Consider the following 24,411-nt stretch of genomic DNA (forward strand, 5'->3'; position numbering starts at 1 on the left):
CACGAGCGCTCGGCATTTTATTGGCATTTTTTCCTGCAACACCGAGAGTGAGAGAGAGAGATCAAACTTTATTTAAAGCGGCCCATGTCCGGGCTGCCGTAAATGTGGTTCTGGTGGGCCTGGAAGACGTTCAGGTGGGAATTCCGCAGGTTACAGGGCCCCGCACGTGGGCAATGTGCCGGGCGAGGCGAGGCCAACGGATGTGGCGAAGGTCAGGCGGAGGAGCGGCCCAGTTTTCCCATGAGCATGGAATGTGGGATGGTAAAAGGTGTGGAGCTTAGGGCTTCTACAACAGCTGCTAATAATGATTATGTTATAATATGGATATTTACTATCATTATTATCATGAGGGGCGCGAAATATATTTGCCCTGGACGCCGTCCCATCTAGCTACGCCACTGGAACCATTGGCTCACATATGTGGATCTTTAAGAATGCGTGAGCACCAGTTACCTCTCCCGCGCGAACATGACGCTCGGCCCGATGCGAACGTTTTACTCTGGCTTTACAGCAGGCCGCAACACAGCATCCCTCGCACCCCTCTCGCCCCCCGCGCAAACCGTGCTTTGCGTTTTCAGCGTCTTCCCCCAGCGAGTTGCGTGTCGGCGTATCTCGGCTTTCTCTTCGTTTTAGTGGTCACGTGTGCTCGTTTTAGCAGTGGCATCGGCTGCCTGCCCATGCCGGCAAAAATTTCTGCTGTTGATCCATGGCAGGCAGCGACTGAAGGACCGGGAGTGAAAAGGCGCGTATGGAGATAGGTGAAGTCGAACCGAGCGGGCAGAGGTGGTGCTGCTGGCCCAGAAGTCGCCTGGCGTCCTAGCGTAAAAAATATATAGAGCGTGCCGCAAGTGCAGGGCCGAGCAGGCAGCAAAAGAGATGGAGTGGGATTTGCGGGGACGAAATGATCGATACCGGTGGGCAACAGAAGGAGCGACAGGCAGCCAATGCGCGCCGCTGCTGAAGCAAGCGAACGTCACACTCGTGTAGATTATTACAAGGCAAATCATGTTTGGCGCTGTGCGCTTTGAGCTTGTGAGAAACGGCTTTAATGACGTGCGCGTTCTGCCCAGCCTCAAGAGGGCAGTGGGCTGAGATACTCACGCAGGTGCACCAGTGAATCTTCCACTCGTCCGAGATTTCTGCTTGCATTTTGAGGTTTTTCCCCCTCAATCGCCTGAGTGGCGCGGCCGTGTACGTATAGTATAAACATTTTCGATTTCGTTATTTCAGGTTTGTTTTTCTTTATTCCTCTAATATTTCTTGTTTCCTCAAATCGTCTTGTAAGCAATATTTACATTATTACGAAGAATAAATGTGTTAACTTCTGCAATTATATATGCATTTAGGTGCATGGTCCCTTCCAGAGTTTTTGACGTCCTTGCTCATTTGAGTGTTATTTGCGCTGGCAGATCCAAGGCAGACAAAGTCCGGTTACAGCAAGACGCATGCGTTAATATATAACCTGGATAGAACGTTTTGTGGCTAACACCAATGGAAGGACAGAAGGCTAGGTAATTCACTGTACAACAAGAACAAAAAAAAAAGGAAATTTTCACGCCAAATGTCGCATTACGTGTTTTCCATAGAGTGGAGTTGCATGCGCCATAGGCTCCCGTCAACAGCGGAGTAAATTCATTAATTCAGTAATTCAGGTAATTCAGTAGGGGAAGCCACAATGCACTGGTGACCTAGCTGTAGCCACCATCGGCCGGGCTAGGTTGCTGACGAGCGTCCGTGATCTCTTGCATATTTCCACACTTGTTTATAGATGATCCTTGCCTTGTTCAAAATAAGTGGCTGTGGTAGTTGGGGTAATCTTCGAACGCGCTTGGTGTCGCACCGTTTCAGCCGCCTCACCTTTAGTGCTTCCTCAAAGTACTTTGGAAGTAAGTGCCTACTGCAGATATTTGAGTAACACGACGTACGGACATGCGTTAAGGAACCCAGTTCTTTCTTGAACTTCAATTGCTTGGGCCACTTCCATCTGACTTCAGCATCACCCGAGATTTCGTGTAAAGTCAGCCTGATACCTGTCCGTGTAAATTTACATGTGCGCCAATAAAATAGGCGACTCCTTCCCCCCTTCTGAATTTTCGGTCCTAACCACTGATCTCCACTAGAGTTGCTGGATGGCGCTTCGAGCTCTCCGGCGCACGGCCGCCGGAAGTTCGCGCGCTCGTCCCGGAAGTCGGGCCGTTCCTGCATAGCGCATGCTAGGCATGGGCTGGTTTCGCACGCATTCCGCCAAAAATTCCTGCTTGTTGCGCCGTCAACTGCACAAGCAGACCAGAGCAGTCGTCTGGGAAGACGTTTCACTTGGAAGTATTACAATATTCGGTACGACGTGCGTGATACGCAGCGAAACGCAAATGTCATATCAGTTTCGTTTTTAAGCTGTAGCTCTTGTTACGGAGATTCCCTCGCTTTAAGCCGGATTTATACCGGCGTTTGGTGGCAAACTTATACCCTAGTTACACGGCGAAAGTAACCGCAGTTCAGTTTAACCGTGGTTACTAAAATTTAACCGCGGTTATCGCAAACTGCGGTTTTGGATGTTACACGCGAAATTGCAAGTTTGGTGACCGCAGTCACTTGATTATGAGCGCAACAAATATAAATGCACACTTTTAACTTCACGATAAAAAACAAAAGAGAAGCAGTGTAGAGTCTGTAGACAAAAAGAAATGTCGTTAAAGCATTCGCTTCTGACACAAACGCAACGCACTCGTGCGCGGCGAGAAGAGGCCTGCTTCCCCAACAGCTCGCAATCGGCTTGGTTTGCTTAGGTCTGTTCGTTGTTGGGAACTTTCAGTTAGCATCGCGGTAGATATTTGACCACCGCTATCTCTACAACTGCGAATTACAATCCACAGCACAATTTTTCACCGCACTAACATCCATTTGCTCGCATGCAGAAGTTCTTTTCCGCGATCAGATTGATTTCGTAGAGCGGCGATGCGATAATTGCTGCCGTGGTCTGGGCCGGTTCGGGCCGCAAGCAGTGCCGTGCGGGCAGGCGCGCCGGCGTGTTTACAGGCACGGCCGATGCGCGCGCCGATCGTTTCCGAGTGCTGAAAACGCTTCAAGATTGCCTGATCCATTTTTGGCGGACGACGCGCGGAATTTACAAATTTAGCACGGCTTTTGTCGTAGTTGATCGGGCGGATCGGGAAACGATCGAGCCGCTGCTGACGGGCAGTCGCGCTGATTGCGAGAGCGATGCTAAGAACGCAAGCGCGTCTTGGAGACAGCTTTGGGGCGCCCGCTATTTGAGAACCTTCGTCTCTACCGAACGCCAGGTGATTTTTTTTTTGCCTCCGCTGATGCGCCGCCACTTGCGTCCGAACTGAATTGTGCGATTTTGAGCACTGCGGCTGCGGAAACTGCGGTTAGCGTGCCCGAACTGGCCAAGCTCAGTTTGCGTTAACCATGGTTACCGACGTAACCGCAGTTTCGTCTGTCGTGTAACGCAGCAAACTGCGGTTTTGTCTAACCGCGCTTTTCCTTAACCGTGGTTAACTGTGCCCGTGTAACTAGCTCTCCATCCCCAGGCAGCAGGCACTGCAGTGACCACTTTACTGACAACTGTTTTGACAGAACGGGCACACGAACTCGGCTACAGCCTGACGTCGTGCCCACGTTGTTTTCTTTCTAGCATAAATCCCTAGCATAAGTTTCTAGCATAAATCCCGTTAGAGCAGCGTCGTCTCCTCAAACCAAGACCCAAGTGGCATTTTCGTTCTCCTTTGCAATTAAATTCTGCTTCATATTAACGTCTCATATTTCGGTATAGCATAAGTTGCGATCTGAACGCGATGTGTACAGCCAAAATGCAATAAAGTGAGAACAAAATGCCAAAATGCGCCAGTGGGGACGCTTATCAGCGGGTGAGAAGCGTAGCAGACGCCTGACTTCCGGGACGAGTCGTTGAACTTCCGGTGGCCGTGCGCGCGCCCGGCCGCGACAGCGGCGAAGCGCCATCCAGCAACTAAGTGGAGATCAGTGGTCCTAACATTATCACGCACTCGGAAGCGCCTAATCAAAAAATTGAAAGAAACATTTTAACTCGGAGCACATAAGAAAAATATGCGAGCCCTTCATATCTTATCAGCGGCTGTATTATATGAAAATCGTGAGGGAGGCAATAAACGCGGCATTTTCCGTGACTGAAATATCAGTTCTTATTTTTCCTTTCGGATGATGCCTTGGTTTGCACGCGCACAGGGCACGACCAGTGACGCGAATGATTTCCCGCCGAGGGAGATACGGTTATCGCTTAGCTAGCTGCTCACGCTCCGGTCGGGCTGAGCGGACCGCTGGCAGCGAGCGCACTGTCAAAAACATACAGCTGAAACTCTTAATCATGCAACTGAAGTTCACAACGAGACTTCTTTTTGGTGACATATAGCAGCGAAGGCATTCATTGGTACCGGTGATATTCCGCGGCAGATGGTTTCCTTGTTGGGTGCGCAGGCCGTATGGAGGTATGGAAGTGCGCGTTCGCCGCTCCTCCAGCCGGCCGTGCCCTGTCCATAGAGTCGTGTGGTGGCGCTGAACTTGTGAGTTGTGAGTTGTATACGAGGTTGTGAGTTGTATACAGAGGGAAATATACAAAGTAAGGAAACAAAACCGCTGGCGGGGTAAAAGGAAACCACGAGGCTGGTGGGACAAGGAAATTAAACTGGCTATTGAAGAGCGACAACGGGCTTCTAGATTGCACAGAAAGGCAAAACAAATGGGATATCAGGAGGAAGAGGTGCAGTTACGGTGGAGCCGGTACCGAGAAAAGAAATTTGAGGTGCAAAAACTAGTACAAGCGAAGATTAAAACTGCGAGTGAGAAATGGGTATCAGGTATACGTAAGAAGGATAAGAGCGCCCCCCAAAAATTCTGGAATCATTTAAAAGCATTGGGAACGACGACTAAAGAGGTGCAGACTCAGATACAGGACGGGGATGGTAACGTTCTCCTGGGGGACAGCGCATTAAAATACCTACATGGAGTCATAGCAAATACTTTCGGACAAACACGCGAGATATCGGCTACCCGGACACATGTGGCCAATAGAAGAGCGGCAGAAAAAAAAAATTCGATGTCGAATTTTCGGATTGGAAAAAGGCAGAACACAGTGTTCCCAAAAGTACGGCAACAGGACCGGATGGTATCCCAATAGAGATTATCAACCATTTGGGACCAGCGGGAAAGACGCACTTGTATAGAGCCATTGAGCGCGCTATAAAATCCGAGAGGATTCCCACGCAATGGCGCGAAAGCAGAATGAGTTTGATTTATAAAGGCAAGGGAGAGAAGGACAAGGCGAGCTCTTACAGGCCGATTACAGTCACGTCAGTGCTCTATAGATTAGCTATACAAGCCATCAAAGTCGAGTTGTTGAAGTGGGTGGAAAGTAACGGTATTTTAGGGGAACTACAAAATGGATTTAGGCCGGGTCGACGCCTAGAAGACAATATTTTCGTAATAACCCAGACCATCGAAATTTCGGCAGCACAGGGCAGACCAACATGGCTACTGTTTCTGGACATAAAGGGAGCCTATGACAACGTAGATAGGGGATTGCTGTGGCATATACTGGAAGAAGAGGGGATTGGGTCAGAATTTGTGGGGCTGCTAAGGGCAATATATGAGGATAACAAGGCGCATATTACATGGGAAGGACGTACAGGCACAGAGCCCGTGTACACTCGAAGAGGTTTAAAACAGGGGTGCCCCCTTTCGCCATTGCTGTTCACACTGTACATTAGAGGAATGAAAAGACGATTGGAGGAGAGTGGATTAGGCTTTGACTTGTCGTACCGAAGCAATGGAGAGTTGGTGGAGCAACGGATTCCGGGATTGATGTACGCGGACGATATAGTGTTGCTGGCAGATAATGCGGAAGACCTTCAAAAACTGGCCGACATTTGTGGGGATGAGGCAACGTACCTAGGCCTACATTTTAACCCGCAGAAATCTGGAGTCATGGTGTTCAACGAGGAAGCTCATACAGCACCAATAAGAATTCAACAGGAAGCCATACCATTAGTAAATAAGTACAAATACTTGGGGATCTGGCTTAATGAAGGAAAAGGCTACCTGAATGCCCATGAAGAACACCTCAAACTGAAAGGGAGACGAAATGCAGCAGTAATGAAACATAGAGCACTTTGGGGATACAATAAGTACGAGGTAGTGCGAGGCATCTGGAAAGGGGTAATGGTGCCGGCGCTCACGTTCTCTAATGCCGTATTATGCCTTAAGTCCGATATCCTGTCGGGACTGGAGGTTAACCGAAAGGCAGTCGGCAGATTAGCACTGGGAGCTCACAGTAAGACTACAAATGAGGCGGTACAAGGCGATATGGGTTGGGCTTCATTTGAGGCGAGGGAAGCGCAAAGTAAGATACGTTTTGAGGAGCGGCTTAGACATTTAGATGAGAAGAACTGGGCAGCCAGAGTGCACAGGTACATGTACCTTAAAAGTGTGGACACCCAATGGCGAAAGAGGACGCGAAAGCTGGCGACTAAATATACCTTGACCGCGGCAAATAAACAAGGGGGGGGGGGGGGGGCAGTTAAAAAGCAAGTGAAGGAAACAGAGACGCTCATGTGGAAAGAGAGGATGGAAAAGAAGGGATCGCTGGGAATCTACAAAGCAAGCAAAAAAGAGATCCGGAAAGAGAACTTTTATGACAACAATAAAGGTAGTGCGTTGCTCTTTGAGGCGCGGGATGGCTGCTTGAGAACTCGAACCTACATGAGCAAATATTCGTCCCAGGATGAGACATGTGTTGTATGTGGCAGGGATAAAGAAACAATCGACCACATAGTAATAGGATGCGAAAAGATTCAGCCGGATAGAATTGGGGGGAAAGTCCTACTTCCTGAGGCACTGGGCTTCGCAATTGATGGAAGCATTAACTGGTCAGCAGTAGGTATTACTAAGCAGCGGCTAGAGTATTGGTGGAAAAATAGCAGGGAAGTCGATAAAATAACATCCCAGCCAGGGGTAGCGGCAGGGCAGAATTAAAAAGAAATCCGAGTTGAGGGACTAAATTTAAATTCAAACTACTAAGATAGGCTAGATGGCGCACGCCGTCACCCCGATTCAAAGGTGAGGCCTTTAATCATCATCATCATCATCATGGGCAGGCCTCTTTCAATCCACGGCAGTCAAGCGGGCACGGCCATCAACCGATGCTGCCAGCCTGGCGCCACCAGCCGGCACTTCTCCTTTCTGTCCGAGATCGTGAGGTGAGTACACGTGTTCCCTACCGCGATATTGTGATTTTGCCGAGAAACAACTTTATTTATCCCGCATTCACTGTGTGAGTAGAGCTGGGATACAGTGAAGTAAATTAGAAGGAACTGTCGCGCCGTGTGACTTTTCTATCATTGTTTGTTTGAAGTGCTGTTCGTAGTAAGTCCTAACCCTAACCGGCGTCTTGGTATCTTGCAGTAACCATGTCGGCCGAACTGCAGTGGATGATCGTGAAAGACCGATCCAGCTTCCTCGTGAAGAAGCGGATGATAAAGACATGGTTTAGCACTGTAAGTGTTTTGCCAGCGGCGGAGACGTGAGGTTGCCAGCTCCCGCTCAGCTTATCTGTCTCGGCGCTGTCACCAACGCGCTGTCTTCGCAGGACCCCCTGAATCCCAAAGGAACGCACGCCAAGCGTTACAGCGGCACAGTTCGGGACAAGGCCCTCACAATCGAGCCTCACGGCAGCGGCAAGGGCGTCACGCTTGTCTACAAAAAGCAAGCCAGTGAGTTGTGTGCGGCGCCGGCGTAGTAGGCATTGCCAGTTGGTTACACGTGGTGGGTGAATGCGTCACCTGTGATGTCTCGTCGTCTCGCCTTTCAGATCGCAAGAAGCCCGTCAAGCTGCTTGACCGTGTGCCCCTGAAGAAGGGCGCTCGCCGCACCATGTCCTCGATCAAGAAGTGGGTGAAGGGGCACAAGTACTACAGGAAGGACCTGCGAACTGTGAGTAGCGCTCGGCGTTCCGAGCCTGGCGTTGGCTACGCTTGGGCCAGGCCTGTTTGGTTAGTGAAGAAGTAGATTATGCGTGGCTTTTGAAATTTGTCGTGTGCTGCTGCAACTTGGCTACATTTCGCGAAGGAACTGTAGCCAAGTTATGGGCGGCGTTTTTGTTCTACGAGTGGTCTGGATTGTACCGTTTGCATTCATTCGTCGTACTGGCGCAGCATGTGCTTCGTTCAGAGCACGACAAAGTTGCTTTACACGTAGTGTATGTGTCGCAGTACGGCCGTGCACGTGTTATGCGATAGCGCCAGCACGGTAAGGAATTAAGCCAGTTGGTTTTGCATTGGTTGTTCAATGGCGCTTAAAGTTGCAGGGTAAGCAAAGCTATGGAGGCCACACAAAACGAAGAGGACATCGCAAACGTAGTTACCAGCTGGTTTATTTGGAGGAGAAGGGGAGGAGAGCGAAATACCCAAGTGTATGTTCATGAAAACCCGAGGAAAGGGGTACAAATTGTATGTTGGGGAAATTTCGGCCAAGTTTTTCTGAGATAATTTCACGGTCCAGTGGTTGCAATTTTTGCCGTTTGCTGGCATGTGTGGCTGTGTTGTGGCGTCTTCCTGTGTGGTGAAATGCTCAAAGAACGGGGCTACACTTGACAGCTACCTGGGAGGTATCTTTCCATGCACTGCAAAAAGTGCACGTGCAAACCAATGTGTGACAGTACATCAGTTATCGCCAAATATAGAAATGCGAAATTCTGGAACAAAGCACATGTGAGCTTGTGCTGAATTCTACTGACCACCCCACAAATAGAGTTCAAAGCAGCATACCGCAGACAGAGAAAAAGTTGCACAAAGAATAAGCCATGGCGGTCCCTGACATCATGCAGCTATGAATTATGACAGAAAATTGGTCTTCATTTTCCTCCTTTCCATTTTTATTGTAATCCTGTTATTTATTTGTGGATGCCCATGAAGTTGGTTCCTCTTCCTCAATAAACTGTTTGGTAGTTGCCCTGTAGTGTCGTCTTCGTTCCATATGTCCTCCCTAGCTTTGTGTACCCTGTAACTTTCAGCGTTGTTGAACAAACGTGCCATAGCACATTTTGTGATGCCTTAATTAAGGGACATTGAAGGAAACCAGCAAGGTGGTTTCAAACGAAAGTGACCTTCCCATAGCCATTTTAGCATTGATTTGGTGCTGAAAGATGCCTTAATTGCTCAGAAATCGCTAATCATGCGTGATGCTAACAGCTACTACAGTCGCTGTTTGCGTCGCAGTAAACTGGTAGCAACTGAGGCACTGGTGAAGTATAGTGGTATAGCAGCAACTGAATACAATGCTACCATGTACCGACTGGTTTGGTCAGTTTGGATCAAAGCAGTTGTGCTTTCTCAAACTCGCGTGTCCTTTGCAGCCCCAGACCGCAAACAAAATGTTCCTTCATGGGACGTGTGATCAGTATTGACACTTTGTTGAAGAAAAGCATATTCTTCTTTTGAGGCCCCGTGAATGTTGGCGTCAACTGCTCGTGCGTAGCTTGCACGCTTCCTTGAAAAGCGGTACCGCCGCCCCAAGTAAGGACGAGTAGCAGAATCCAGCGGCAGCCAGGAAACGCGCCAGGCGATTTAAGCACTTCTGGTGCAAGTTGCGTGGTATAGCCAGTGGCCAAACCTGTTGAGCTAACTCGATCTAGAGCGACTTGTACAGGGGTGAGACAGCTGCGCATATTGCACAGTTTTGATACAAATTTGTTTTCCTGCACCAGGCTGGTCCAAATTGCGCCAAACTGCTCTAAAACAGTCTGAAAGCCAAGAATTTTATTGCTCCTGTCAGTTTCACTGGGTAGAAATGCTTACTGACGGCATAATTTTGTTTAATTGATTGATCATTCAATAAAAAGCTTGCATAAAGGCACATTCCCACTGGCGATGCGCCTCGTCGCGCGACGAAAAGCGACGAGCCGGCCGTCGCTTTTCGGCGTTTTGCGACGGCGGAGCCGATCGCTCTCGGTCCGAATTCCCTCGTCGCGCGATGGCCCCGCAAAACCGGTAAGCCAATCACGGCCGCGGAGTAGGCTGACGTAGCCGGAAACGAAACGTTTCTTTACATCCGGTATGCAAACGCTGCGGGCGGGCGGTGAGGATGAGCCGCCGCCACCGCCGTACGCGTGCACTAATCAACGAATAGCGTGGAACTCATCAGTGTGGAGAAGCGTGTATGGATTGTAAAAGCAAGTAATCATCGTATAGAGCTAGGTGGACAGCGAGACGGTAGGTTGACTTGCAGCCTCATTGTTCTATCGGCGACTGGTAAACACGCGTAGAGTTCGGTGGCGTCAAAACATTGCGCCTGTGAAAAGAAGCGACATTTGTGGGCCGTGATGCGGGTGTTGTGGCGTGAAAGCAAGCGTGTGCATTTCTTCGTGCAATAATATGTTGAAAAGAGCCTTCTTGAGTTTGTTATTTTCTGCTCCTCCCGCAACCCGCAAATGTTTTCGGCATTGCTCCAGGTTAGTAGCATGTGTTTTAGTTTGATTTCCACCTGCTTTTGTCGCGTAACATCATTTTCTTTGACTGCGAATGGTTGACGCACCAACGAGGTCGTACAAGTCGGGAAGCAGCTGCGCTGAATGCAGTCGCATCATCGCAAGTGCGAACACCACCTCAAGGCCTCATCGCGCGACGCGCGCCGTCGCGCGACGAGACAAATCGCCAGTGGGAATGTGCCTTAAAGCTGTCCCCAAGATGGTTTTTTCGAAAGTCACAATGTCAAGTTGCGCATGTTACATTCTGTGAGTTTTAAAGTTTCCCAATCGAAAATTATTGCAAAGTCTTGTAGAAAAAATACTTACTGAGGCGACAAACTACATGTGTAAGTTGATGAAAAAAACTGCAATTTTCGGAGTGCCGTATCTCTGGAACAACATTACTGGGTGCTCCCATCTTGGTGTGGTGAAGATAAGGAAAATATGGCCTCCGGGTGAAGCAGTTGCTCGTGGGTCAGGCAGAGTGCCTTTCACTGATTTCTACTGTGGTTTTGGTTATAGGGGTGACTGGGATTACATTTAGTCGTTTGATCTGTTGCAGGAAGTTGCACGACTCGAAAGATAGGAGGGGAGTTCATCAAAAACAGCGTTGTGCCCGCGAATTCGCAGTGTTTTGGCTTTGAGTGTGAGGCGCGGTGTGTGCTTGAAGTGGAATTCCGGGCTCATTGCGGTGTTATAAAACACTGAAGCCCGTTCTACATGGTGCGATTTTCCCTGCGAATTTGCAGATGCGGCGCCGCTCGTGTGGCAAAATGACCTTTTTACGTTGCTGCGGCGAAGTGGAAAATGTTGGGAACGATCGAGCACAACGCCGCTCGTGCGGCGTGGAGACTGTAGAGGGGCCAGAACTAGCGGCCAATGGGAACACAGCTAGGTGAACGTCACGGCATCACCATTTGCACGCTCAGCAACCTGATGGCATTGCTTGCATACGCGTGGCGTAAGCGCTGGAGCATCAACACAAACGCACGCGTGTTCACAACACGATGTCAAGCGCCGTTTTCAACGAATGTTTAATCGATGTCGTTGCATGTCACGGACATCACAGCAGTTCGGAAGTACATAATAACCGAAGGAGTCCTGTCTGAGGTACACAGTGCTGCCACTCCTGCGCCAATTTGCGCCAAATGAGGTACCCTGCGCCATCCTGATAAAAAACCACGATTTTGCAAGCAAGTGCGCCAAAATTTGTGTCGCGCCAATCGCGTGCAGCCTGTTACAAGCACTACTTCACAGTGGTCTCTAGACATGTACTATAACTAAATCGGGTTGATAACTTGAACTCCCTCGCACCCGTAATCGTGTTTTCCGCGGTGAGTTTGGTTGGCGCCGTCACAGCTGTACCGCCGAAACAGTGTTTTCGTCTAGCAAGTCATTGCAGCGCTGGCGTACCGCGGTTAAAAACTTTCCCTTTTGTTGTAGTTTCCAATAATTCCTGCTATAAACAATAGGTAGTTTTAGGTGGCGTTTATTGCCGGCCCTCTCCGCTCCGAGAGCCAGCGCGGGAGCGCAGTTTCGCGGCATGCGTGACGCGGTCGGCTGCAAGCTCTCGCTTCGCTTGTTGGGCTCGCGGAGGGGACCGCCGCAAGTGAAGCGGGCCGTGAAAAACAGCCAGTCTCTAAGCACGAACCTCATGGAGCGTTTTCAGCTTGCGAAAACGCGCCGCGTAAGCACCCGCAAGCTGTGCGCGGCGCGGCAACATGGCGGCGGCGGCCGCGAAGTGGTGTGGCGAGCTCGAGCGACCACTTTTAAGCGCTCTCTAAAACACCGCTCAAGGCGCGCACGAAGTTGCTGGTGTGGTAAAGGAGCTTATAATGTGGGCGAAATCGGTACTATAAAACATCATCTGCGTCGCTAGTGAAAACGTCCATGCAATACCTGCCGGGGTGGTAAGCCTAAAAACCGCTGACGGAGCCAGCCGGCCGTGACCGGGCTGTCTCGAGCGCTTCAAAACCACCGCCATGAGGCACGCGCCTCCCCATTGGCGAAAGTCGCCAGGCTCCTCCCACTGCCGCGCGCGACGTGCGTCATTTTCTGAGCGTGGTAGAAACTGCCGCGTGCGGGCGTGAAAAAATCGCACGCGCAACGCCGACGCGCACGAATCGCATGCAAAAGTGCTCCGTGCGCATTTCTCGTGCACATTTCCAGCTAGCTTGGGAATGCGCACGGGGACTGATAGCAAGCGCCTGCATCTAATAAAATGAAAAAGTAAAACACGAGGGCTTGCCCCAACAATTAATAAACTAGAAAAGAGGCGCGTCGTTTTTTTTTTTTTTTTTTTGCTAGGCAGGTTTGTCGAAGCATTTCAATATTCATTATCGTGTTGCATGTTGTCTTTTATCCACACCAGAAAGGAACTAAATACCTTGCAAATTATGTTTTGTTGCATTTTTGCTATTGCGTGGATACTTGGGGATTTAATTGCATCAAACTTCTGGCGACTTCTAGCAACTGTTTCGAAATAAGTGGGGAAAAAAAATCCCATTGCCCCATGCAGGAATGACAGGTCGGGCTATAAAGAGCCAAATATGGCTACTTTTTCTTGTGGTTGTAGAACTTTTCTTTATTGGCTATTTCGCTATTCTTGGGCTATTGGGAAAGCTGACTGTGAAAGCTATTTTTAATGCATGTTCGAGCCTGCCAACTATGAAGCGTTTTAAGTGACTCCTTGAAAAAGACTTCCCCTAGTAGGGACAAGAAGACCATTAGTCTTGAGCTGTGCCGTCCATTTGTGATTGCATGTGGGAAAAGCACCTTGAAGGGCATTCCATGACGACCTACACATCAATTACTTGACGATACTGGTCAATCTTTCGTGTTGAGAGATGCTTTGGACACATCTAGCAGTTGATGTTTAGTTGCTCCAAGGTGCTCCAAAACTGGCATTTAGGTGCTCCAAATTGCTCCAAAATTAATAATTTGTTGATACAAAAATTGCTCCAAATCACCGTTCATCAGTGGCACCACTGGGTACACCGAAATGTGCTTGGCACGCACAACAAGCGAACCCAGGGTTGCTTGCCATGTTTGTCTTCTCTGCTATGTGTGCATATATTGAAAAATAATTGGCAATCGTTAAATGAAACCGCTAATAAACTCATATTTACTGCAAAACAACCTGAAACAACTTCAAGAAAGTACAATAAAACTTATTTTTTTACGTGCACAGCAAGCTTTGCTAGTGGCAGACCTAATTCGGTCCGCAAACAATGTTTCTGAAGTGTGAAAATCGCGCCGTTCGCATGCCATTAGACGACATTTCCGGGCATTGCGAATGTTCGTTCCACCGAATTCGCCGGCGAAAAACGCACCATGTCGAACGGGCTTGAGTTGTTGTTACCTTTGACGGCGAGCTTGCGAGCCGGGAATGGGATGGCTCGCAGAAATGGCGGTGTGGGCGACATCGCTGCAAAATATTCAAGCAGTGTTCGATAGCGGGACGGGCCATTATTCCACGCTAGTAATAATGGTTCATCTATCTGAAGTGAAATTTGATGCCAAGAAGTGGCTAAACATACCAACGTTACTCAGATTACGATTGTAGTGATTGAACATGTACCTTGGGGATTGAAATCGGAGGGCCGGTGGGGTCCGACTGCGACAACTGTCACCTCGCTTTGCGCAACTTTTGCCGTGGCTCTACACTTGTGCGTAAAGCCGAGTCTGGGTTTACAAAAATAATAATTTCGGCCTTCAAATGATAATAAAAATGCCTTAAGGTTGCTTAGTTTTTCAATTCAATATTTTCAATGGCGCTCCACGCTATCTATGCATAGAGCCTGAGAATTTAAAAATGATTTGTAGAAAGGTAGTGCAGTTCATACCTTGTGATACTCTGGTAGAAAAAACTTTATTGAAAGGCTGTTTCAGTGTTATGTTTGTTCAAACCGATTAAAAAGTGCACTCCCCCCCCCCCCCCCCCAGCAAGTTGCCAAAAATTTGATTTTTTAGGCTCCTAAGGTGACATAATGTCGTTCTTTTGCTCCAAAATCGAGATTTCGTTGCTGTAAAAACTGCTCCCAAATCTGATTCAGCTGTCTCACCCCTGCTTGTATTTTGACTTCACTGTCCTTCTAAAGCCACTCATGTTTCGGCAGTCGTCCAAAGCTGTGTGCAGTACGGCGATTGTGTATTGGGTACCAAAATTATTAATGTCCGGATGTTGCATAGCTACAATCGAAGTGGCCTGTACAAGTTGAAAGCTAATGCCAAATGCACAAACCAAGCGTGCCCTCCCCTTTTGTCTGTTGCTGGGCGTTGTCCCTGTCGGAAAAACGGGAGGCATCGTACGCAATTTAGGTACTTTGTGTTGCAACAAGTTTGCTAAGGGGCCATGAAGCCGAGATATAAGTTTGGTTCACTTTGACTACTTCGTCCTGATAAATGAAACCAGTTTATTTTAAACATCAGACAAATAGAGATAATAGAAAAGCTAAGCAGGGGTTTCTTTGACATCAAAGAATCTTGTTTGTGCGATTAGCGGCCACCAACCTAAGACATCACCAAGAAGCATGACATGACTGGGCGGTTGTAGTAAGACCTCTGGTTCCATTTAATCATATCACTTGAATCCTACCGTGCAGTTAACATGCTGATAACTGGTGTGAGATTTGAAAGATTTTCAATAGTTTCTGCGTTTCTTTGGTTCTGGAAACATTTTTTCACATTGTAATGGAGCTGAGTTACCTGAAGACTAGCTCCTTCGTATTCATCAAGGTGGTATTTTGTCTCCATGGCCCCTGTAAATTTAGCATGCACTTTCCAAATATCTGTGGCAGTTTGTGTAGTCCATCTTGTGGAGTCTGACACCTTCCCTAACTGCTGCTGGCAGCACTGTGGTAGTAGCCAAACAGGAGCAGAAGAAAACACTTCTGCTTTTGGGGCACTGGCATTCCATTCAGCGCAGAGGGCCCCTAATTGGCAGTTGCTCTCTTTAACAGGCTGCCAAGTTTGCAATGGGTGCCTTACCAATTTTTGTGCACTGTGATAGCCCAAGAAAAGCAGTGCTGCATGTTTGAGAGCTATTCGTGTTTGTGGTAGTTCATTGAAGTAATCTTGTCATATGTAGTCATTTTTCCAAGCCAGATGCAGTTTCACTGAGGCCAATTAAGAGGTATCACTTGGTGCGGTTCTGAGCCTTTATTAATAAAAATGCTAAAAGCTGCACTATGTCTTATGTACTAACAAGGTTCATACCGTGCTTGTCCCCTTTTTTTTTTTTTTACAAAATTTGTGCAACTCGTTATGGGTAATACAAATTTGACTGTGGGCAATTTTCTTGTGCGCAGTGCATTGCATATACACAGTTGCAGTGATGGTATGCCCAATTTTCACTCTGGTGGTATTGTTTGGTGGCAGATTTTGCTTTGCTGGCCCTGAGTGGGTGAAAAGGAGGTGTACGGGTGCTCTACCAGAGAAGTGTTTGCAAGGGGTACGAGATTTCGGCGCACGATAAAGATCCCCAGGTGGTCAAAATTAATCCGGAGCCCTCCACTACGGCGCGCGTCATCGCCTGCGTTGCGTCGGCGCGTTAAACCCCACAATCAATCAATCAAGTGTTTGCAAGGGGAAAGATGTGCCCCCGTCAAAGTGCCGATGCTGTTCTTGTGATGCAGCAGCCATACTCTGAGTATCTCCACAAGTGTCCGTGATCTGTCAAATTCATCCCTGTCCGTTGTGGTCTGAGTAGTTCACCCAACCTTGTCTAAGAAGCTTTCTGCAAGAGACCCAAAAATGCCAGCCATGAGGGTGGTGTTTCTGGTTGTGGTTATGCGAGCAAGTGGTTTATGCGGTTTAGTTTGGTGTGCTGTGAAACTAAACATTGCCAGCCCCACCATGCTGCATTTTCAACCGCGAGACTAATTAATGGATGCCTGCAAGGTTTAAGCGTACTTGTGCTGGTGTGAGGACACTCAAGAAGTGGCACCCTTTCCCCCGTCGCTGTGGCTCCCAATTTCAACATGCCCACTTGTATGTGGACACTTCTGGTTGCTTCTGAGTGGTACTAATGAGGCTGTCCTAGATGCTGCCTTCGATATGTATGGCTTAGCTGCACTGATGTGCTGAGGAATATGGTTTGACGCATTATTTGAATTAACGATGCTTTGGTCTTGTGACGGCATCATTAGTCTCCATGTTGTGTGAACGGACAACTGGAAATACTAGCTGCCCAAAGTGCTAACACTGGCAATCGGGGGAAGGACAAGTTTCAGTTTACTGCAGTGTGACCTGTACGTGTACTTTTTTGTAAGCTGAGAGATGGCCCAAGGCACCACAGGGGAACTATTAAAGAGCAGATTGTAATGTGAAATAGAGCTTCAAACCATCAACAGGTGATTTGGTTGGGACTGGCTGCAGCAACTTCCCTCAGTGGCCACGGTACGCTCTGGTACCATTTCGGGTAAAGGTGGAATACCACTATGCTTCGTATGCCATGTACTGCAGTGTCCAAGGGCTGGCGAAAAGGCTGGTGGTTTGATTCCAGGGTTTATTGGGGCGCTTTTTTCTCATTAAGCTGAACAGCAATAACTGTTCAGCAATAACAGCAAACTGTTCTAAGCAAGCCTAATGCTATCACAGCAATCTCATAGCCCCCTTTGTGACGTTCCATTTCGAAGACGGGGAAGGCCGGGCACTTCTAAAGGGATGCAGAACAGACTTGGTGATAGCCTGCTCTCAGTACCTAAACCGACAAATAATAGCACACCATTAGTTACAAAAAGAATGCTAAGAACTGGTGTAAGGGAGCATTTTTCCAATAAGATCTTGGAAATAAAAAAAAATGGTTGCAGCTGAGCTTGGCTAACCATGGATGCAAAGCGAAAGCTTGGCTTGTTCAGGTTGTCTTGATGCAGGGGTGAGACAGCTGCGCATATTGCGCACTTCTGATACGAATTTGTTTTCCTGCGCCAGGCTGCTCCAAAAGCTTAAAATTAAAAAAATTGTACCAAACTGCTCCAAAACAGTCTGAGAGCCAAGGATTTTAACGCTCCCGTCAGTTTCAGTGGGGGAAAATGCTTATACACGGCATAATTTTCCAGCACCCCCAAGGTGATGCTGCTTATGAAGGTTCAATTGATTGATGATTCAATAAAAATCCCGCATTATATTCTCCCAAAGATTGTTTTTTCGAAAGTCACAATGCCGGGTTGCACATGTTATATTCTGTACATTTTTAAAGCTTTCCCATCGAAAACCATTGCAAAGCCCTGTATAAAAATACTAATGTTTACTGGGGTAACACAACTTGTTCTAGTTGATGTAAAAACTGCAATTTCTGGAGTGCCGTATCTCTGGAACGACGTCACTGGGCACCGCCGCCATCTTGGTGTGATGAAGATTGGAAAACATGGTTGCCGGGCAAAGCAGGTGCTCGTGGTTCAGGCAGACTGCTCTTCACCAATTTCTACTGTGGTTTGGGTTATGGGGGTGGCTGGATTTACATGTAGTCATTTGATCTGTTGCGGGGAGTTGCGTGGCTCGAAAGACGGGAGTTCATCAAAAACAACGAGGTGCCCACGAATTCACCATGTTTTGGACTTGAATGTGCGGCGCAGTGCGTGCTTGAATTGAAGTGAAATTTCGGACTTATTGAGGTATTATAAAACGCAGAGTTATTGCTGCCTTTGACAGCGAGCGGCGGAAATGGAACGATCGACACTGGAGAAGTGGCGGTGCAGGCTACTCCACTGCAAAATGTTCAAGCTGTGTCCAATAGCGGTGCAGGCTAATATTGCACGCTAGTAATAATGGTTCATCTATCTGAAGTGAAATTTTTTTGCCAAAGGTGAGGTGGGTGAACATACCAACGTTACTCAAATTACGGTTGTAGTGAACGCACACCTTGGGGATTGAAATGGGAGGTCTGGTGGGGTGCGACGACTGTCACCTTTCTGCGCAACTTCTGCAGTGGCTCTACACCTGTGCGTAAAGCCCTGTCTGGGATTACAAAAATAATTCCAGCATTCACATGATCATAAAAATGCCTTGCAGTTGCTTATTCTTTCAATTCAATATTCTCAACGGCGCTGCACGCTATTACCTATTCATAAGGCTAAGAATTTAAAAATGGTTTGTGAAAAGGTAGCGCAATTCGTCCCTTGTGATACTATGGTGGAAAAGTTTTCATTGAAAGGCTGTTTCAGTCATATGTACGTTCAAAATCGATTAAAAAGTGCCCCCCCCCCCCCCCCCTTAGTTGCCAAAAAATGGATTTTTAGGCTCCTAAGGTGACAAAATAAATGCAGGGTGTCTACCAACTTGGAAAACAGGGAAAACCTGGAATTCTCAGGTTTTGAACAGTCTGGGAAAACTCATGGAATTTGTCCTTCTATCAGGGAAAATTAGCTGTACTTTATAAAGGAAGCGAAATTCACAGTAATGCTGGCTCAAGTAACAGCAAGTCGAAAGTGGACAGCCCTTCGGAGCCGTCGCTGATGGCGCCGTCTGAAGTCTTTAGTTCCAGTGAGAACTAGCTTCATACAGCTTGCGAGTCACTCCTTCCTCCCCCTCCTGACCCCCTGTACGCTCCCCTTGTGTTCTGGCATGTTTCCCTGACTCCTGAAAGGTGGAAGAAAACATTGCGCGCCGTGATAGCTTGGTGGGGCAGCGTAAGGGAGTCTACAGGGACAGGGGCAGTAGTATCTTTCAATCCTATGCTGGAACACCCGACACCATCTACTGTGGTTTCAGTTAGTTGACGCACGTTGTGAATCTGGCGTAATAGTAAAAACATTTCTCTTAATTTCCAACTTTAAAAGTTCGCAGCTGTGTTCAAAATACTTCTTAGTGTCAAATATAGACATTGTACCCTGAACTGCAAGCCGGCACTATATTCCGCTGCTTAGAACGACGGCATGTTTCGGCTTCGTAGCTTTTGCTGTGCGCCAAAAGAGCTTTACACGGAGTCGCAATAGTGGGGTGTACAGGGTTCGCACAGGTCCTTGAAAACCTTGAAAACCCTTGAATTTAGAAGTGTCAATTTCAAGGCCTGGAAAGTCCTGGAATTTTTACATGGTCCTTGAAAACCCTTGATTTTTCCGGAGAGAATCAATGGCCCTGTCTTTTCACAAGAATTGTTTGTCATGGATTTTACGTGTTAACAAATGTAAAGAAACATTGTAGCAATCACGTTTCAGTGTATTGCGTGAAATTACAAGTTTTGTGGATTTTCATTATTACAAGGCAACATTGGGAGCAGGCACTTGTCAATCCAATCCATATCACGGTACAATCTAGTAAAAGCCAGCTTCTGTTCTCTATCTTGCATCTAGTCTGTGGACTCTTGCTCATTGCATATTTACTGTGCCTCATATGCTCCATCTACGTTTGCTTTTACGTGCAAATGGTGGGCGTGTACATAGTTCATCCTGCCTTGAAGCAACACTTGCTCGTTTTAATTTCAGCTGATACTCTTGCTGACAAAGCAGGAGATGCAGGCAACATTAACTAAGTTTTGAAATCAAACAGCCTCAGAAAAACACAAAAAAGAAAAACCTGTAAATAAGAGCCATGAAATAAGAAAAATAAAGCTGGGGGAGCATTTACGAACACATTAGCACCTATCTAGATGTGCTTAGGTATTGTGCAATAAAAAACTTTTGCATTGTGTTGGAAAAGTTATAAATAATCCCAGATAAAACATTAGATGGGGACCTTGAAAATGTGTTTTCTGGTCCTTGAAAACCCTTGAATTTTTGCTTTTGAAGCCTGTACGAACCCTGGGTGTAGTTGAGGTGTTTCTGATTTCCAATGTGAATCCCAAATACTCTTCCTGCTTATCCTGCGCAGCGCTTTGATGCTAGAAGTATGTTTTCATTTAAGGGCACCTTAATGTGATGGTGTTTAATACCCCTGACATACGGGCGCCTAAAAGGCCTTTGCAGAGGAGGACTGCTACCGAAACGGCGTTCGCCTCGGTGACACACGACAAAGGAGAATCTCCTTCACCGAAATGGGCATTTCCCGTAAGGGGTGTTCGCCTATCTCCTTTCCCGCACAAAAAGGAGCAGCTAGCGGCGCAGCCTCGTAAGCAGGCGCTTGCAAATCATAAGCTTCCCAGAACTTAGCGAGACCAAATGTGATTTCATAATACTTTCATAAATTGTTAAAACTGCAATGAAATAAATTGTACCAAACAAGCCCAATCGTAATGTATTTCTGTAAACATCTGCCCACTGTTGCCAGATTAGGCACGAAACATAGGCTAAAAAAGCACTCCATCGGTGCTGTTTAATACAAACATGTGAAATTACCCATTTATTCGTTCTCAACAACAATAAAACGCACAGTTCCTATCTAAAATAATAAAGGTCTATTAGCCGCACTTCATTTTTGTTATCGCGCATACTTTTTCCACAGAACTGCTAGCGCCACTTTATTGGTGTATCAGTTACAGCAACTACATAAAGGAGATCGGGGGTTGCTGTGTCAGGAGCGCCACTCCTTTCCACAAATGTCTTTTGGCGTGGCGAAAGGGGTTTAATTTAAAGGAGATCTAGAGTTGCCGTGTGTCACAGGTATAAGATGCAGGTGCCCCTCATCCAAACCAAAAAAACTCTTTGAAGGAGTGAAATACAGCACTGAGGCATTGAGTGTGAGCTGAGAACATGGCAGCATGGTGTTACCATTTTTTTCGGTATTTCATTCACTGTGAATTTTACTACCACTCTGTTATGTTTTCTTTTTGAATTAGATAAAAGTTACTGGTTTGCATTCAACTTTATTATGTCATATTTTGTGAGGCGCTTTTTAGAGGGTGACGGCAATCGGTGAACTGGTGTCAGCCCGTGTTAACGTATAACAGAGTTCTGTGTCACTCAGGGAATTTATCAAAGACTCGGGGGGGAAAACCTGGAAAACTGGGAATTTCAAAATGACAACTTGGTAGACACCCTGAAATGTCGTCCTTCTGCTCCAAAATCGAGATTTTGCTCCTCAAACTGCTCCCAAATCTGATTCACCTGTCTCACCCCTGTTGGTGCCACTTGGTTAACGTTTGATTTAGCTGTAATTATACTATTTGTCCAAAGCCTGCCTCTGTCTACAGTTGTCCCACTTTCGGTGTTTCCAGAGCTGAACGGCTTGCTGGGTGGTATCTACGGGGTCGTCAGGCGCAGCTTGCCGACGGCAGCACAAAGCCTCTAGCTCCTGTGCAATGCTCAGAGAAGGCGTCCTGGCCTTGCTCTCATTCACGTGGAGAGTCACACGGTCAGGTGCAAACAAGCTCAAAGAGTGCATGTGCCTAGCCGGCAGCAGTGAATGCAGCGCGGCGAGTTGCGTAATGTGTTGCCAAGGATACGGCGCAGCTGCGGCAAATGAAGGCCAAATTTACTGTGACAGCAAAACAATTAGTAAAGCTCGGCTTTGAGAAAGTAGAATTGCTGGGCTTACCCAGGATGTCAGCATCATAAGCAGTGGCGCTGCCTGCTAGGGCTAGGCCACAGATACCCAACAGCCAGCTCGTCATAGCAGTTGAATAAGAAAATTGCGGCAGTGTAAAAAGTTGCCACTAGACGGCGGTGGGTGTAACAGGAGGTGCCCGGCCTGCCCTGACTTGGAAAATGGAATGTCACAGCCAAGATATAGCTTTGCCGTCAAAAGCAGAAATTTTTTTGCACGCGGCAGTTGTTGGGTTATTAACGGAGAGGTCTGCTGTAATGGTCTACCGAGACATGTGGTCTTGTATGCATGGTGTCCGGACTCGTGAAGTTCAGAAGCTTGTCTGTCATGGCTAGCTGCAAGTGTAAAACCCCCTTGATACAGAATACTGCGTGCATATTTGCAATGTGCTGCAGCTGGTGGTGAAGAATGTCTGCCTTGCCCCACATCATTCTTCAGTTTCCCTATTTTTCTGCAGCTGTGCATGCGTCGTGCCAGTGCCATCCTGCGGAGCCAGAAGGCTGTAGTGCCGAAGAAGAAGAGTGCCCGTCCCGCAAAGAAGGCCGACTGATTGAACGCACGAGACCAATAAAAGATGCTTTGAAGCAGATTTATTGCATCGAAAGTGGTTTTCTTGCTTGTTCCGTAGTGGGCTACCATGAGAACACAGGTCCCAAAGAAGAGAAGATACACGAGGACATGCATACTGCCAACAACATTAGAAGAGATGCAAAAGAAAAAAAAATACTTCCGGTGGTGTAGTGTTGGATAACAGGGCGTGGCGTGTGCGCCTGTATTTGCATGGCAATGTTCACGTCGCCCTCAATACTGTCCGGCAAGACAGCGACTGCAGCATCGTTGTATAATAAATAGCGTAAGTATACAGTGCAATGCTCCTGCTGCAGCACTACTACTGCTGATTGTGGTGCAGTGCCGTGCTTGGGGTATTGCAGACAGCTGTCAACCACTGCACGAGTTGCAAGAAGAGCCTGTACACAGATGTGCACTATTGCATGCCCCTAGCCGTTGACGGCACGCGTGTCCGAGCGGAAGGGTTGCACACGCCACGCACGGAAGTCGGGTGGTAGTAGTTGTAGTAACTGTCTTCTCTGGTGCACCTGCAAAGTGCCGAAAGACCTACACAGCCTGCTGCTAGGGAATTAGATGCTGTCCACTCGTACGCACGTAACGCCTAGGTCTAGGATTGCCTGAACAATGCTGCCACAACCCCATGTGCATAAAAGTGGAAGGGGTGGGAAAGACTGCAGGTATAGTAGCTTTTTTTTTTTTTTTTTTTTTCCTTTTATGCAACAACAAAGTGTGGAGGTGGGTGGTGGCATGACCCCCACCGCCACGCGCACAACGTTGCTCTCTTTTACACACACACACACACACAGACCAACTTGTGCTAAAGAATGCAGCTCCCAGGTAGTGTTGGCAGCCGTAGGAGGGAAGAGACTCCCTGGGCCCGCTCAAGAGGAATGTCTCGCTTGGTGCAAAGCGGCTGGCTCAATTGCTCAGATCTCGCAGGTCGCTGAGAAAGCCCTCGGGCGTAAGAATGTGGTCCGAGCCTGTTGGGACGAAGAAAGCACACGGGAGTAGCACGTTGAGAGCCAGCACTTGGCGTTCTGACCAGCAACGCCAAAAATGTGGAACTATGATCATCAGCGTCCCCCAAAACTGCACTTTTCAGAGTTGCCGCAAATGGACCAGCAACACTACATACACAGGGCTGAACAGTTGCTCCATGCCTTTGGTGAAAAACTGTGATGCAAAATGCACAAAATCTTTCACAAATGAGAAGTACGGGACAGATGTGGTGAAAACTGTGCCGTTAGCCATTTGCATATGGCTTTTCAAAACTGTGTGTGCATACTGCATGGGCTGGCTGACCGCATAAATCCACAGCTTTCAATATGGATGACTCCAGTAAAAAAAGTTGTACTGCCACTTTAACGCTTGCCATGAAAATTTTGCACTCTTCACACCTTTTTTTTTTTTTTAACCGGGAAAAACAGACTCCACTAGAGCTTGGCCTCAACCCCCACAACAAACACCCCTCTAGGGAAGAAGCACAACTGATGCAGCCGACAACAAAGTATAGCCGACTGCAGCCTTCCTTTCTGCTTGTGCTGCATCACCTGTTTGTCGACATACTGCACCACAATCCTGAAGATTTAAAAATTGATTGATTGTAAGGTTTAACGCACAAACGCAATGCAGGCAATGAGGTGCGCCATAGTGGAGAGCTCCGGATTAATTTTGACCACCTGGGGATCTCTAACGTGTGCCGAAGTCTCGTACACACGGGCGTTTTTGCTTTTTGGCTCCATCAGAAAAGCGTCCGAGAATAGAACCCGCGTCCTTGTGCTCAGCAGCACAACGCGTGAAGGGTTCGAAACCCACACAAGTCAAACGTTCTATTGCAGATTTTGGCAGTTGGAGCTGAACTACTCAAACAGCTAGAAGAAGCTGCACTGTTTAGCTGCAGGAAAAAA

At 47.7% G+C, this 24,411-nt stretch overlaps 2 protein-coding genes across 4 annotated transcripts in view; one reads left to right on the plus strand and one right to left on the minus strand.

Annotated features, from left to right (window-relative positions):
- The first annotated feature begins 7,209 nt into the window (after positions 1 to 7,209).
- On the plus strand, positions 7,210 to 22,523 carry LOC144143150 (large ribosomal subunit protein eL28-like). Its single transcript, XM_077674956.1, has 5 exons — positions 7,210 to 7,250; positions 7,456 to 7,547; positions 7,640 to 7,763; positions 7,862 to 7,983; positions 22,392 to 22,523. Exons 2-5 carry the CDS (start codon positions 7,461 to 7,463, stop codon positions 22,482 to 22,484), a joined length of 426 nt encoding a protein of 141 aa, XP_077531082.1. The 5' UTR covers positions 7,210 to 7,250; positions 7,456 to 7,460; the 3' UTR covers positions 22,485 to 22,523.
- Positions 22,503 to 24,411, minus strand: part of LOC144143123 (protein ROP-like) — a 46,725-nt gene continuing 44,816 nt past the window's right edge. For all 3 annotated transcript variants that reach the window (XM_077674943.1, XM_077674940.1, XM_077674932.1), the window contains one exon: positions 22,503 to 23,484. In XM_077674943.1, the coding sequence (XP_077531069.1) occupies positions 23,423 to 23,484 (62 nt within the window). In that variant the 3' untranslated portion in view covers positions 22,503 to 23,422. The remainder of the gene's footprint in view (positions 23,485 to 24,411) is intronic.

The sequence above is a fragment of the Haemaphysalis longicornis genome, unplaced genomic scaffold (assembly GCF_048455015.1).
Source record: "Haemaphysalis longicornis isolate Haplotype H1 unplaced genomic scaffold, Haemaphysalis longicornis Haplotype H1 scaffold_1, whole genome shotgun sequence".
Taxonomy (NCBI): Eukaryota; Metazoa; Arthropoda; class Arachnida; order Ixodida; family Ixodidae; genus Haemaphysalis; species Haemaphysalis longicornis.